Source organism: Gigantopelta aegis, chromosome 15, assembly GCF_016097555.1.
Source record: "Gigantopelta aegis isolate Gae_Host chromosome 15, Gae_host_genome, whole genome shotgun sequence".
Taxonomy (NCBI): domain Eukaryota; kingdom Metazoa; phylum Mollusca; class Gastropoda; order Neomphalida; family Peltospiridae; genus Gigantopelta; species Gigantopelta aegis.
The window spans coordinates 24,042,292-24,056,678 of NC_054713.1; the positions used below are offsets into that span (position 1 = coordinate 24,042,292).

The 14,387-nt window shown below is 37.9% G+C and overlaps 1 protein-coding gene across 1 annotated transcript; it reads right to left on the bottom strand.

Annotated features, from left to right (window-relative positions):
• Positions 1-7,955: 7,955 nt before the first annotated feature.
• On the bottom strand, positions 7,956-14,387 carry LOC121390497 (gastrula zinc finger protein XlCGF8.2DB-like). The gene is made up of 3 exons (XM_041522326.1): positions 14,361-14,387; positions 9,643-10,274; positions 7,956-9,140 (listed from the first exon to the last, which is right to left on the bottom strand). The coding sequence occupies exons 2-3, from the start codon at positions 10,248-10,250 to the stop codon at positions 8,714-8,716; spliced, it is 1,035 nt and encodes a 344-aa protein (XP_041378260.1). The 5' UTR covers positions 10,251-10,274; positions 14,361-14,387; the 3' UTR covers positions 7,956-8,713.

Sequence of the window (14,387 nt, forward strand, 5' to 3'; positions counted from 1 at the left end):
GGGCCATAACTCCATCAAAAATGAATAAATCTCCATGAAAGTCAAACTTTATCTGTAACAGTAAATGATATAGCTATACAAAAACTTTCCGGAAACCTATATATGGGACAAATGGATGGATGGACAGACAGATAGATAGACAAACAGAAGGATGGAGATGAAACCTATAGTCCCCTCCAGTTGGATCGGTAGGGGACTAATAAATACACATCAGTATGCATAGAAAACCATCTTCTAGCTGAACACATTTGTAAGAATCAACCCGAATGGATTTTACTAAAATATGTGCTTTACTGGCTGCAGACTGGCCTCGGGCGCATCGTGGTTAGGCCATCGGTCTACAGGCTGGTAGGTACTGGGTTCAGATCCCAGTCAAGGCATGGGATTTTTAATCCAGATACCGACTCCAAACCCTGAGTGAGTGCTCCGCAAGGCTCAATGGGTAGGTGTAAACCACTTGCACCGACCAGTGATCCATAACTGGTTCAACAAAGGCCATGATTTGTGCTATCCTGCCTGTGGGAAGCACAAATAAAAGATACCTTGCTGCCTGTCATAAAAGAGTAGCCTATGTGGCGACAGCGGGTTTGCTCTAAAAAAACAGTGTCAGAATGACCATATGTTTGACATCCAATAGCCAATGATAACATAAAAAATCAATGTGCTCTAGTGGCATTGTTAAATAAAACAAACTTTACTTTACTTTTTTACTAGCTGCATATTTTCAGGCTGAAATATGTCATGTTACATGTGTGTTTTGCATTCATGTGTACATTTATCTTTTTTCGTTCTAGCCAGTGCTCCACAACTGGTGGTACAAAAGCCATTGTATGTACTATCCTGTCTGTGTGATGTTGTATATAAGCGATCCCTTGCTGCTCTCAGAAAGAGTAGCCAATTCTGACATGGCTGCAGGTTTCCTCTCATTATCAGTGTGGTCTTTAACCACATGTCTGGCACCATATAACATTACCGTAATTAAAATGTGTTGAGTGCCTTGTTAAATAAAACATTTCTTCCTCCCTTTTACATATATCTTTTAACACGCAACATCATTGTTTGTACAATTACACATACACCATACTGCAATACAAATAAGCTGAAAAAGGAAGGAAGGAAATGTTTTATTTAACGACACACTCAACACATTTTATTTATGGTTATACGGTGTCGGACATATGGTTAATAACCACACAGATATTGAGAGAGGAAACCTGATGTCGCCACTTCATGGGCTACTCTGTTCAATTAATAGCATGACTTTGCTACACCAGTTGTGGAGCACTGGCTGGAATGAGAAATAGCCAAAGGGATTTTTTATATGCACTTTCCCACTGACAGAAAAGAACATACCATAACCTTTGACCAGTTGTGGTGCACTGGGTGGAAGAAGGAAGGAAATGTTTTATTTAATGATGCACTCAACACATTTTATTTACTGGTTATATGGCATTTTTGATTAGCAGCAAGGGATCTTTTATATGCACCATCCCACAGACAGGGTAGCACATCCCACGGCCTTTGATATACCAGCTGTGGTGCACTGGCTGGAACGAGAAAAAAACACAATCACAATCCACCGAGGTGGTTCGATCCTGCGACGCAAGCACCTCAGACGAGCACTCAACCGACTGAGCTAAATCCCACCCAGATATACAAACAAATAAACACAGATATACAAATAAATGCATACTATTTTACCAACATTAATTTGTGTACTTAATACACTATAGTACCATACAATTACATACATGCTGATATATAAATAAAGGCATATTTTACAATTATCATTGTTCATACTTAATACACTACACTGAAATCTATTTGATAGTGGGGGTGGATTCAAAATCTATTAAGTACCAAGATAGTATGAAAGTATGAAACATGTTGTATATTGTGGACGAGAAAGATGGATTAACACCAGCTGGTATATAATTATAATCTTGATGTAGATCTAACAGCAAAACTGTTATTGGTTTATACAGGTATATTTTCTTACTGTCTAAGTGGTTTTATCAATAGGCTGTCCCAGCATTTTACAATAATACAGTTATACAATGAACATAGCAAACGTGGATAAACTATTGTTTCAATATAAATGTTCAGATTCATTATGATGTTTGTCTACATGATATTTGAGGTGATGTTTCATGGTACACAAGTCTCTGATTCGTGTCTATGATGTTTGTCTACACAAGTCTCTGATTCGTGTCTATGATGTGTGTCTGTGTGATACTCGAGGTGATGTTTCAGGGTAAACAAGTCTCTGATTCGTGTTTATGATGTTTGTCTACATGATACTTGAGGTGACGTTTCAGGGTGAACAAGTCTCTGATTCGTGTCTATGATGTTTGTCTACATGATACTTGAGGTGACGTTTCAGGGTGAACAAGTTTCTGATTCGTGCCTATGATGTTTGTCTGTGTGATACTTGAGGTGATATTTCAGGGTAAATAAGTCTCTGATTCGTGCCTATAATGTTTGTCTACATGATACTTGAGGTGACGTTTCCGGGTGAACAAGTCTCTGATTCGTGCCTATGATGTTTGTCCGTGTGATACTTGAGGTGATATTTCAGGGTAAACAAGTCTCTGATTCATGTCTATGATGTTTGTCTGTGTGATACTTGGGGTGACGTTTCAGGGTGAACAAGTCTCTGATTCGTGCCTATGATGTTTGTCTGTGTGATACTCGAGGTGATATTTCAGGGTAAACAAGTCTCTGATTCATGTCTATGATGTTTGTCTACATGATACTTGAGGTGATATTTCAGGGTAAATAAGTCTCTGATTCGTGTCTATGATGTTTGTCTGTGTGATACTTGAGGTGATATTTCAGGGTAAATAAGTCTCTGATTCATGTCTATGATGTTTGTCTACATAATACTTGAGGTGATATTTCAGGGTAAATAAGTCTCTGATTCATGTCTATGATGTTTGTCTGTGTGATACTTGAGGTGATATTTCAGAGTGAACAAGTCTCTGATTCGTGACTATGATGTTTGTCTGTGTGATACTTGAGGTGATATTTCAGGGTGAGCAAGTCTCTGATTCATGTCTATGATGTTTGTCTACATGATACTTGAGGTGATATTTCAGGGTGAACAAGTCTCTGATTCGTGCCTTTGATGTTTGTCTGTGAGATACTTGAGGTGATATTTCAGGGTGAACAAGTCTCTGATTCGTGTCTATGATGTTTGTCTGTGTGATACTTGAGGTGATATTTCAGGGTGAGCAAGTCTCTGATTCATGTCTATGATGTTTGTCTACATGATACTTGAGGTGATATTTCAGGGTAAACAAGTCTCTGATTCATGTCTATGATGTTTGTCTACATGATACTTGAGGTGATATTTCAGGGTGAACAAGTCTCTGATTCATGTCTATGATGTTTGTCTACATGATACTTGAGGTGATATTTCAGGGTGAACAAGTCTCTGATTCGTGCCTTTGATGTTTGTCTGTGTGATACTTGAGGTGATATTTCAGGGTGAACAAGTCTGATTCATGTCTATGATGTTTGTCTGTGTGATACTTGAGGTGACGTTTCAGGGTGAACAAGTCTCTGATTCGTGTCTATGATGTTTGTCTGTGTGATACTTGAGGTGACATTTCAGGGTGAACAAGTCTCTGATTCTTGTCTATGATGTTTGTCTGTGTGATACTTGAAGTGACGTTTCAGGGTGAATAAGTCTCTGATTTGTGTCTATGATGTTTGTCTGTGTGATACTTGAGGTGATATTTCAGGGTAAACAAGTCTCTGATTCATGTCTATGATGTTTGTCATCATAGACACGAATACTTGAGGTGACGTTTCAGGGTGAATAAGTCTCTGATTCGTGTCTATGATGTTTGTCTGTGTGATACTTGAGGTGATATTTCAGGGTAAACAAGTCTCTGATTCATGTCTATGATGTTTGTCATCATAGACACGAATACTTGAGGTGACGTTTCAGGGTGAACAAGTCTCTGATTCGTGTCTATGATGTTTGTCTGTGTGATACTTGAGGTGATATTTCAGGGTAAACAAGTCTCTGATTCATGTCTATGATGTTTGTCATCATAGACACGAATACTTGAGGTGACGTTTCAGGGTGAACAAGTCTCTGATTCGTGCCTATGATGTTTGTCTGTGTGATACTTGAGGTGATATTTCAGGGTGAACAAGTCTCTGATTCATGTCTATGATGTTTGTCATCATAGACACGAATACTTGAGGTGACGTTTCAGGGTGAACAAGTCTCTGATTCGTGTCTATGATGTTTGTCTGTGTGATACTTGAGGTGATATTTCAGGGTAAACAAGTCTCTGATTCATGTCTATGATGTTTGTTTACATGATACTTGAGGTGACGTTTCAGGGTGAACAAGTCTCTGATTCGTGCCTATGATGTTTGTCTGTGTGATACTTGAGGTGATATTTCAGGGTAAACAAGTCTCTGATTCATGTCTATGATGTTTGTTTACATGATACTTGAGGTGACGTTTCAGGGTGAACAAGTCTCTGATTCGTGCCTTTGATGTTTGTCTGTGTGATACTTGAGGTGATGCTTCAGGGTGAACAAGTCTCTGATTCGTGTCTATGATGTTTGTCTGTGTGATACTTGAGGTGATATTTCAGGGTGAGCAAGTCTCTGATTCATGTCTATGATGTTTGTCTACATGATACTTGAGGTGATATTTCAGGGTAAACAAGTCTCTGATTCATGTCTATGATGTTTGTCTACATGATACTTGAGGTGATATTTCAGGGTGAACAAGTCTCTGATTCATGTCTATGATGTTTGTCTACATGATACTTGAGGTGATATTTCAGGGTGAACAAGTCTCTGATTTGTGCCTTTGATGTTTGTCTGTGTGATACTTGAGGTGATATTTCAGGGTGAACAAGTCTGATTCGTGTCTATGATGTTTGTCTGTGTGATACTTGAGGTGATATTTCAGGGTAAACAAGTCTCTGATTCATGTCTATGATGTTTGTCATCATAGACACGAATACTTGAGGTGATGTTTCAGGGTGAACAAGTCTCTGATTCGTGTCTATGATGTTTGTCTGTGTGATACTTGAGGTGATATTTCAGGGTAAACAAGTCTCTGATTCATGTCTATGATGTTTGTCATCATAGACACGAATACTTGAGGTGACGTTTCAGGGTGAACAAGTCTCTGATTCGTGCCTATGATGTTTGTCTGTGTGATACTTGAGGTGATATTTCAGGGTGAACAAGTCTCTGATTCATGTCTATGATGTTTGTCATCATAGACACGAATACTTGAGGCGACGTTTCAGGGTGAACAAGTCTCTGATTCGTGTCTATGATGTTTGTCTGTGTGATACTTGAGGTGATATTTCAGGGTAAACAAGTCTCTGATTCATGTCTATGATGTTTGTCTACATGATACTTAAGGTGACGTTTCAGGGTGAACAAGTCTCTGATTCGTGCCTATGATGTTTGTCTGTGTGATACTTGAGGTGATATTTCAGGGTAAACAAGTCTCTGATTCATGTCTATGATGTTTGTTTACATGATACTTGAGGTGACGTTTCAGGGTGAACAAGTCTCTGATTCGTGCCTTTGATGTTTGTCTGTGTGATACTTGAGGTGATGCTTCAGAGTGAACAAGTCTCTGATTCGTGCCTATGATGTTTGTCTGTGTAATACTTGAGGTGATATTTCAGGGTAAACAAGTCTCTGATTCATGTCTATGATGTTTGTTTACATGATACTTGAGGTGACGTTTCAGGGTAAACAAGTCTCTGATTCGTGCCTTTGATGTTTGTCTGTGTGATACTTGAGGTGATGCTTCAGAGTGAACAAGTCTCTGATTCATGTCTATGATGTTTGTTTACATGATACTTGAGGTGATGTTTCAAGGTGAACAAGTCTGATTCGTGTTTATGATGTTTGTCTACATGATACTTGAGGTGATGTTTCAGGATAGGGCAATTCCACGAAAAATTATACCTCTGGAGTGAATTTTTAATCCTGTTATGCCTTTATTTTTCACATAGAATTATTTGTTAATAATCAATAAACCATAAAATACTCAGGTTTCAATTCAAAACTGTCCCATTACAATTGGATGAATATGATAAAGGTAAGTATTGCATTTTGTTTCTAAGATCTTAATGGTAATTCCCAAACAACACAAATCAATAAATTTGGAACAGATTTTTATGAATAAAAACTCAAACTTATAGCATGAGTTGCATCAGTTACCTTCTGAAGCTTAATTTTAATATTGCCCTCCTACAGTGCTACAATATATTACATTTTTTTATATTCTCTTAGTTGTGCCATGGTTACACAGCATAGCCACATAGTAATCTAAGTGGGCACACCAAGAATTAAAATTTATTGGTAACTGATGTAACTCCCCCAGTCAGTAACTGATGCAACACAATAACACATACATTATTTTCCATTGTTATATTTCTTGGAGGCATAATGTAAGATTGTGAAATGAGTTAATTCCTAAACTAGAGTGAGTGCTATAAAAAAAATTTAACAATAAGTTTCAGAATTTTCTTGACCTTTGCACTTGTAAGTTTTATAATTTCTGTATTATCACATCTGTGTAAATGTATAGAAGTTAATCTAAAGATGTCTATTTCACTAAAATAAAATAATCATGACTCAGTTAACACTGTTTTTAAATAGATACATGTATGTAGATGATATCAGTTTCACAAGCATCAATGCATATACCCTTATACTTTTGACTTCAGATGCACATATAATTTCTTTCATTAGATATATTGTATTGCTTGTGATGTCAGAGGTAGACATTGTTTCATTAGCTTAGATTAATATATGTACAGCACAGTTTATTGTAAACAGTATCTATAAAGTTCAATAATAATTACCGGTAACACAAATTTAGAATTGCAGTTTCATACATGTAGTGTCAAGTCACTTATTTGACTATTTTGACAATTTTTTATGATAAATAACTACACATTAGATGATTTTATACATAATCTTTCATAATTAACTCAGGAAAAAAAATCAACATTACACCGTACTGCCACAGTGGTTTCCCATGAGTTCTTGGCTAAAATTGTAAAGTACATAAACAGTTTGCATCAGTTATTCAACAAAACAGCCAACCCTTTGTCATTGTGGAATTGCAACTCAAATTCAAAATGTGATTTCACGCAATTAATTGTTGGTCACCTGAAATGAATTTTGTAATGATATAATTATTTTTTTACCTGTAAATGAAGTTATTTGGTTGTAATATTTTATGGGCATGTAATTTAATTCAAGAATAATCTTTACATTTCAAAAAATAAATAAAATAATAATAATAATTTTTGGAAATGTATTATGCAACTATGAGATTGCCCCTTTAATAGTTCTAAATAGCAAATGTCCTTTCATTTGATAAATTGGTTACTACTCCTGAAAATATCCCAAGTTGCTGATGTTTTTAGTAGAATACCTCCCAAGACAGCAACCTAGAAAATGAACGAGAATCAAGCATATTTGAACGAAGACAGAAAGAGGTTGGAGAGGGAAAAGAACAGAGAATAGTGAAAAATGGAGCAAGATAAAGTGAAATCAAACAAGAACAAAAAATGAGACAGGACAGCATGCTGAGAATAAAAAAACCCAGATTTTAAAGAAAGAATATGGGTTATTTACATTATCTGCCTTATTCCCATCGATTTCTTATGAAAGATTTGGTTTAGTTCAGTCATTTGGTAATGTCATAAGAAAGTGAATGCAGTATATATACATGTATATATACTTGGAAATTGCAAAAAAAAAAAAAATCATTTCACTTCCATGATGTACACTTCCATGAAGTACATATAAACGTAAGCATAAGCTGTTGTCTCATTGTTGAGGCATGTGTGCAGAAAATTGTGAAGGGAGTGGGGGTTCAGACTGGCATTGAGGGGGCGGTGCAACTGCCCAAGTTACTGGGGGGGGGGGGGGGGGGGGGGGTTTGAAAATTGTGAGAACCTGGTGTCCTAAAATTCACCATGACAAATGCGTGTATATGCATATTAAAATAATAATAATAATTGGCTTTGAGTAGAGATAGGGTTGGGAAATGGGGGGGGGGGGGGTTGACCCCCATCCCACCACTCTGAACATGCCCCTATTGTTAGTTTTTTTTAATTCCCTTTTAAGATTTATGTATTTCTTACAATTTGGATGAACCAGTTGCCAAAGACAAATGTTTTGTTTTTAAAATATGTTCTTATTAGTTTTTATGATTCGCAAATGTTGCGTCAGTTACTTTTAGTGTTACGCCGGTTACCCATTAATAAAAAAGTTAATAAAAAATTCCTTGTAGAAAACTTAGTTCTCTTGTTCTAGTGATCATATATTACCTGTGCACTACACATTTCTATATATACCTGAAAACTTCATTCTTCAGATTCAGAGAATTTGAGCAAATTCAAAGACATGTCAAATACAAGTTACTTTGTTTGTTGCGTCAGTTACCCACCCTTCATTTGTGATTGTAGTTGCGCTGAGATTGTATGCAATGAAATTTTCTTTTGACATGACTTTGTTACAATATATTTATTTCGATCAAAAACACTCTTAAGAATTTTATTGAACACTTAAAAAATAATAATAAATCAAGACGTTAAAAAATGTCTGAATGTTACGTCAGTTACCGTGGAATTGCCCGGTACACAAGTCTCTGATTCTTGTCTATGATGTTTGTCTACATGATACTTGAGGTGATGTTTCAGGGTGAACAAGTCTCTGATTTGTGTCTATGATGTTTGTCTACATGATACTTGAGGTGATGTTTCAGGGTAAACTGCCTCCAACAGATGTCACACTTGAAATCCTTCGTCCCGCTGTGGGTGACCATGTGAACTTTGAGATGCTGCTTCAGCAGGAAGCGCTTGCCACACTCTCCGCACACAAAGGGCCGGTCGCCCGTGTGCTGCATCATGTGACGCAGCAGGTGGCGGGGCACCCCGTACTGCTTGCCACACACCCCGCACTTGTGAGGGGTTTCCCCAGAGTGGATCGTCATGTGGGCCTTGAGGTTGCGCACAGACACGAGACTCTTGCCACACTCACCACACATGTACTGCTTCTCTCCAGGGTGACTCACAAGGTGAGACTCGAGAACACCCTTGTGCTTGAAACCCTTCTCACACACTCTGCAAATACAGAAAGGAAAGGAATGTTTAACCCCTGCTCATGCACTCCACAAATACAGAAAGGAAAGGAATGTTGAACTTCCTGCTCACACTCAACAAATACAGAAAGGAAAGGAATGCTAAACTTCCTGCTCACGCACTCTGCAAATACAGAAAGGAAAGGAATGTTGAACTTCCTGCTCACACTCTGCAAATACAGAAAGGAAAGGAATGTTTAACTTCCTGCTCACACACTCTGCAAATACAGAAAGGAAAGGAATGTTTAACTTCCTGCTCACACTCTGCAAATACAGAAAGGAAAGGAATGTTTAACTTCCTGCTCACACACTCTGCAAATACAGAAAGGAAAGGAATGTTTAACTTCCTGCTCACACTGCAAATACAGAAATGAAAGGAATGATTAACTCCCAGTTGACACTGCAAATACAAAAAAGAAAGGAATGTTTAACTCACTGCTGACACTGCAAATACTGAAAGGAAAGGAATGTAGCTGTTTACCTACCTACATATATAGCAGCCAGATATATGTTCATGTATTTGAGAATGTTCCTGCAGATGTTCTGCCTGGCCGAATCCCGTCAGACAGATGTTACACACATGGGAGTCCTGAGCCAAGTGACTGGACATATGCTTGCTAAGAATAAATTCCTGAATAAAACACTTTCCACAGAGAGGACATCGAAACGACCGCTGCTCAGCATGGGTTTGGACGTGGCGGTCATACAGACTCTCCTGTCTGAACGTCTGGCCACAGGATGGACACTTGTATGGTTTAGATTCAGGTCTTTCTGAATCTGCTGGTGTCTGTGAATCAAGTCTGTAGATTTTGTTATCTGTGTGTGTTCTCATGTGTTTGTGGAGAACCTCACACTCTGTAAAACAGTTTCCACAAATATCACAGGAACGGTTTTCTGCTTCATTGTCGCACGATCTTGATTCGGTGGAGTGTGACTGGTCTGATGACTTGTCAATCAAATCTGTGACATCTTCAGTCATGTTAGTGGGAGATTTGTTTCCAGCAGTTTGCGTTTCAACAAAGTTACCATCATCATCAGTCTGCATAACCACCACACTATTAACAGGAGACGAGTCTGCAACTTCCTCTGCCATGTAACACCCTTTGTGAATGTTTCTCTTTGAAAACAAAATAATAATAATATCATAAATAAAATTTATTTCTAAAACATGAACAAATTAAATTTAAAATCACTAGTATTCAAAAACCTAATTATAAAACAAGTTAATAGGTGTGGAAGCACACAGCCCTCAAACCTCCCCTGGATACCACAAGTATTGTAAATATAAAACAAGTTAATAGGTGTGGAAGCACACAGCCCTCAAACCTCCCCTGGATACTACAAGTATTGTAAATATAAAACAAGTTAATAGGTGTGGAAGCACACAGCCCTCAAACCTCCCCTGGATACTACAAGTATTGTAAATATAAAACAAGTTAATAGGTGTGGAAGCACACAGCCCTCAAACCTCCCCTGGATACTACAAGTATTGTAAATATAAAACAAGTTAATAGGTGTGGAAGCACACAGCCCTCAAACCTCCCCTGGATACTACAAGTATTGTAAATATAAAACAAGTTAATAGGTGTGGAAGCACACAGCCCTCAAACCTCCCCTGGATACTACAAGTATTGTAAATATAAAACAAGTTAATAGGTGTGGAAGCACACAGCCCTCAAACCTCCCCTGGATACTACAAGTATTGTAAATATAAAACAAGTTAATAGGTGTGGAAGCACACAGCCCTCAAACCTCCCCTGGATACTACAAGTATTGTAAATATAAAACAAGTTAATAGGTGTGGAAGCACACAGCCCTCAAACCTCCCCTGGATACTACAAGTATTGTAAATATAAAACAAGTTAATAGGTGTGGAAGCACACAGCCCTCAAACCTCCCCTGGATACTACAAGTATTGTAAATATAAAACAAGTTAATAGGTGTGGAAGCACACAGCCCTCAAACCTCCCCTGGATACTACAAGTATTGTAAATATAAAACAAGTTAATAGGTGTGGAAGCACACAGCCCTCAAACCTCCCCTGGATACTACAAGTATTGTAAATATAAAACAAGTTAATAGGTGTGGAAGCACACAGCCCTCAAACCTCCCCTGGATACTACAAGTATTGTAAATATAAAACAAGTTAATAGGTGTGGAAGCACACAGCCCTCAAACCTCCCCTGGATACTACAAGTATTGTAAATATAAAACAAGTTAATAGGTGTGGAAGCACACAGCCCTCAAACCTCCCCTGGATACTACAAGTATTGTAAATATAAAACAAGTTAATAGGTGTGGAAGCACACAGCCCTCAAACCTCCCCTGGATACTACAAGTATTGTAAATATAAAACAAGTTAATAGGTGTGGAAGCACACAGCCCTCAAACCTCCCCTGGATACTACAAGTATTGTAAATATAAAACAAGTTAATAGGTGTGGAAGCACACAGCCCTCAAACCTCCCCTGGATACTACAAGTATTGTAAATATAAAACAAGTTAATAGGTGTGGAAGCACACAGCCCTCAAACCTCCCCTGGATACTACAAGTATTGTAAATATAAAACAAGTTAATAGGTGTGGAAGCACACAGCCCTCAAACCTCCCCTGGATACTACAAGTATTGTAAATATAAAACAAGTTAATAGGTGTGGAAGCACACAGCCCTCAAACCTCCCCTGGATACTACAAGTATTGTAAATATAAAACAAGTTAATAGGTGTGGAAGCACACAGCCCTCAAACCTCCCCTGGATACTACAAGTATTGTAAATATAAAACAAGTTAATAGGTGTGGAAGCACACAGCCCTCAAACCTCCCCTGGATACTACAAGTATTGTAAATATAAAGCACAAGTCAAACCTCCCCTGGAAACAAGTTAATAGGTGTGGAAGCACACAGCCCTCAAACCTCCCCTGGATACTACAAGTATTGTAAATATAAAACAAGTTAATAGGTGTGGAAGCACACAGCCCTCAAACCTCCCCTGGATACTACAAGTATTGTAAATATAAAACAAGTTAATAGGTGTGGAAGCACACAGCCCTCAAACCTCCCCTGGATACTACAAGTATTGTAAATATAAAACAAGTTAATAGGTGTGGAAGCACACAGCCCTCAAACCTCCCCTGGATACTACAAGTATTGTAAATATAATTAGGAAGGAAGAAGGAGGACATGTTTTATTTAACGATGCATTCAACACATTTTATCTACGGTTATATGGCTTCAGACATAAGGTTAAGGACCACACAGATATTAAGAAAGGAAACCTGCTGTCGCCACTTCATGGGCTACATGTTTTGATTAGCAGCAAGGGATCTTTTATATGCACCATCCCACAAACAGGATAGTACATACCATGGCCTTTGTTACACCAGTTGTGGAGCACTGGCTGGAACAAGAAATAATCCAATGGGTCCACCAATGGGGATCGAATCTAGACTGACCGCGCATCAAATGAGCGCTTAATCACTCGGCTACGTCCCCACCCCCACCTCCATAATTAGGAATTCAAGGCTGTGGAAGCACACAGGCCTCAAACCTCCCCTGGATACTATATGTAATGTAAACATAATTAGGAATTCAAGGCTGTGGTATCCCTGTTTAAGTCTGAAGTGCGTCAAAAATCAGTGTTTAACAAATGTGTATTTATAATCAATTTAAGTGTTTTTTTGAGGATTGTTATTTCTTTTATATTCATCAGGATTGTTATTTCTTTTATATTCATCTGGGTATGAATTTTCAACAACAAAAAAAGAATCTGCAAACAGAGGGGATGGTGCATTTACATGTAAAAGATACCTTGCATCTATCCCTGAAATCAGTCATAAGCGTAAGAGACATGGGGGCTGGGGACCAACCAGTCCGCGAGAAAATCGTTAAATTTGGGCAAAAATAGAGAAATTTGGGTAAAATGAGCTGGCCTGAAGACTTTTCACCATGTAATTTCATTATTCCACCCACAATATTAGTTGTAACCCATGTAAAAATGTGTTGCAATTCGTTTGCAACCCTATATAGTAGTTTGGCAGTAATGCTAATATGAATAAACGTTGCAATCCAGATTCAGGCACTTCAGTTTAATTCGGGCAAAAATCAGTCTGCCTTCTACAAAAATGAGAGCCCGTATGCCTATGAAACCAGAACTTTACAATTAGTCTTGATATTTCATAGTTGCCTGTACTTTGTAGTTCTATTATTATGGTATTGTCATGGATACTCGGTGAACAATGCATTATCTTAAGTTATCTGCCACAATGTTCAGGGATGGGACATATAGCCCCGTTATTAAGTGCTTGTCTGATGCAGGATCGGTTGAAATGGCCATGGTATGTGCTATACTGTCTGTGGGATAGCACATATAAAAGATCTCTTGCTACTAAAGTGATGTTAGCTTCTGTATGCACAAAGTAAACAAATGCCTAATTTGTAAAACAACATAAATGCCCTGATAATACAATAAACTATTTAAATAAACATATATTTCTGTGCATTAACAGAACAAAATGGAGTAATAGTCATTTTTCTTCTGACAAAATCCAAGAATAATATGCATACCAGTACTATTAGACCTATTGGTACTTTCGAGCAAAAACGACCACCCATGATAACAAAGTAATAATTTTATTTTATTTGGAACTATGTAATTGGTCAGTTCTCTGATTTTTATAGTCCATCCCATAGGTAACGCCTTTTTTATGGTATTTACTACAAGTTATTTATTTCTCAGCCAACTGTTTTGTAACATGCACACAAAAATAGTTTTTAAAATTTAATTATTTCAAAAACACTCTTACTTTCTTATGTTAAAACAAATTAACATTATTAACAAACAACAACAAAATGTGTAGAAGGAAGGGACAGTTTATAGTTTTGTTAAGAATTGTCCGGAGGGACGTAGTGTAGGCCTATGTGTGTGTGTGTGTGTGTGTGTGTGTGTGCGTGCGTGCGTGCGCACACGTCACTTTGTGTGTGTGTGTGTGTGTGTGTGTGTGTGTTCATTCATAATAATTTCATTAATGTGTTTGGCAGTCAGTTACATACACTGTGATACAGTGGCGTAGGAAAGTGCCAAAAAGTGGGGGCACACTTTTACACTGTTATAAATAATAAAGCAAAATATCTGAAAAGTGGGGGAGAGTACATCCTCCACACCCGCTTCCTACGCCAGTGACATAATTCACAACATTCACATCTACCTGATGAGCGATGGTTTGCCAACTGGT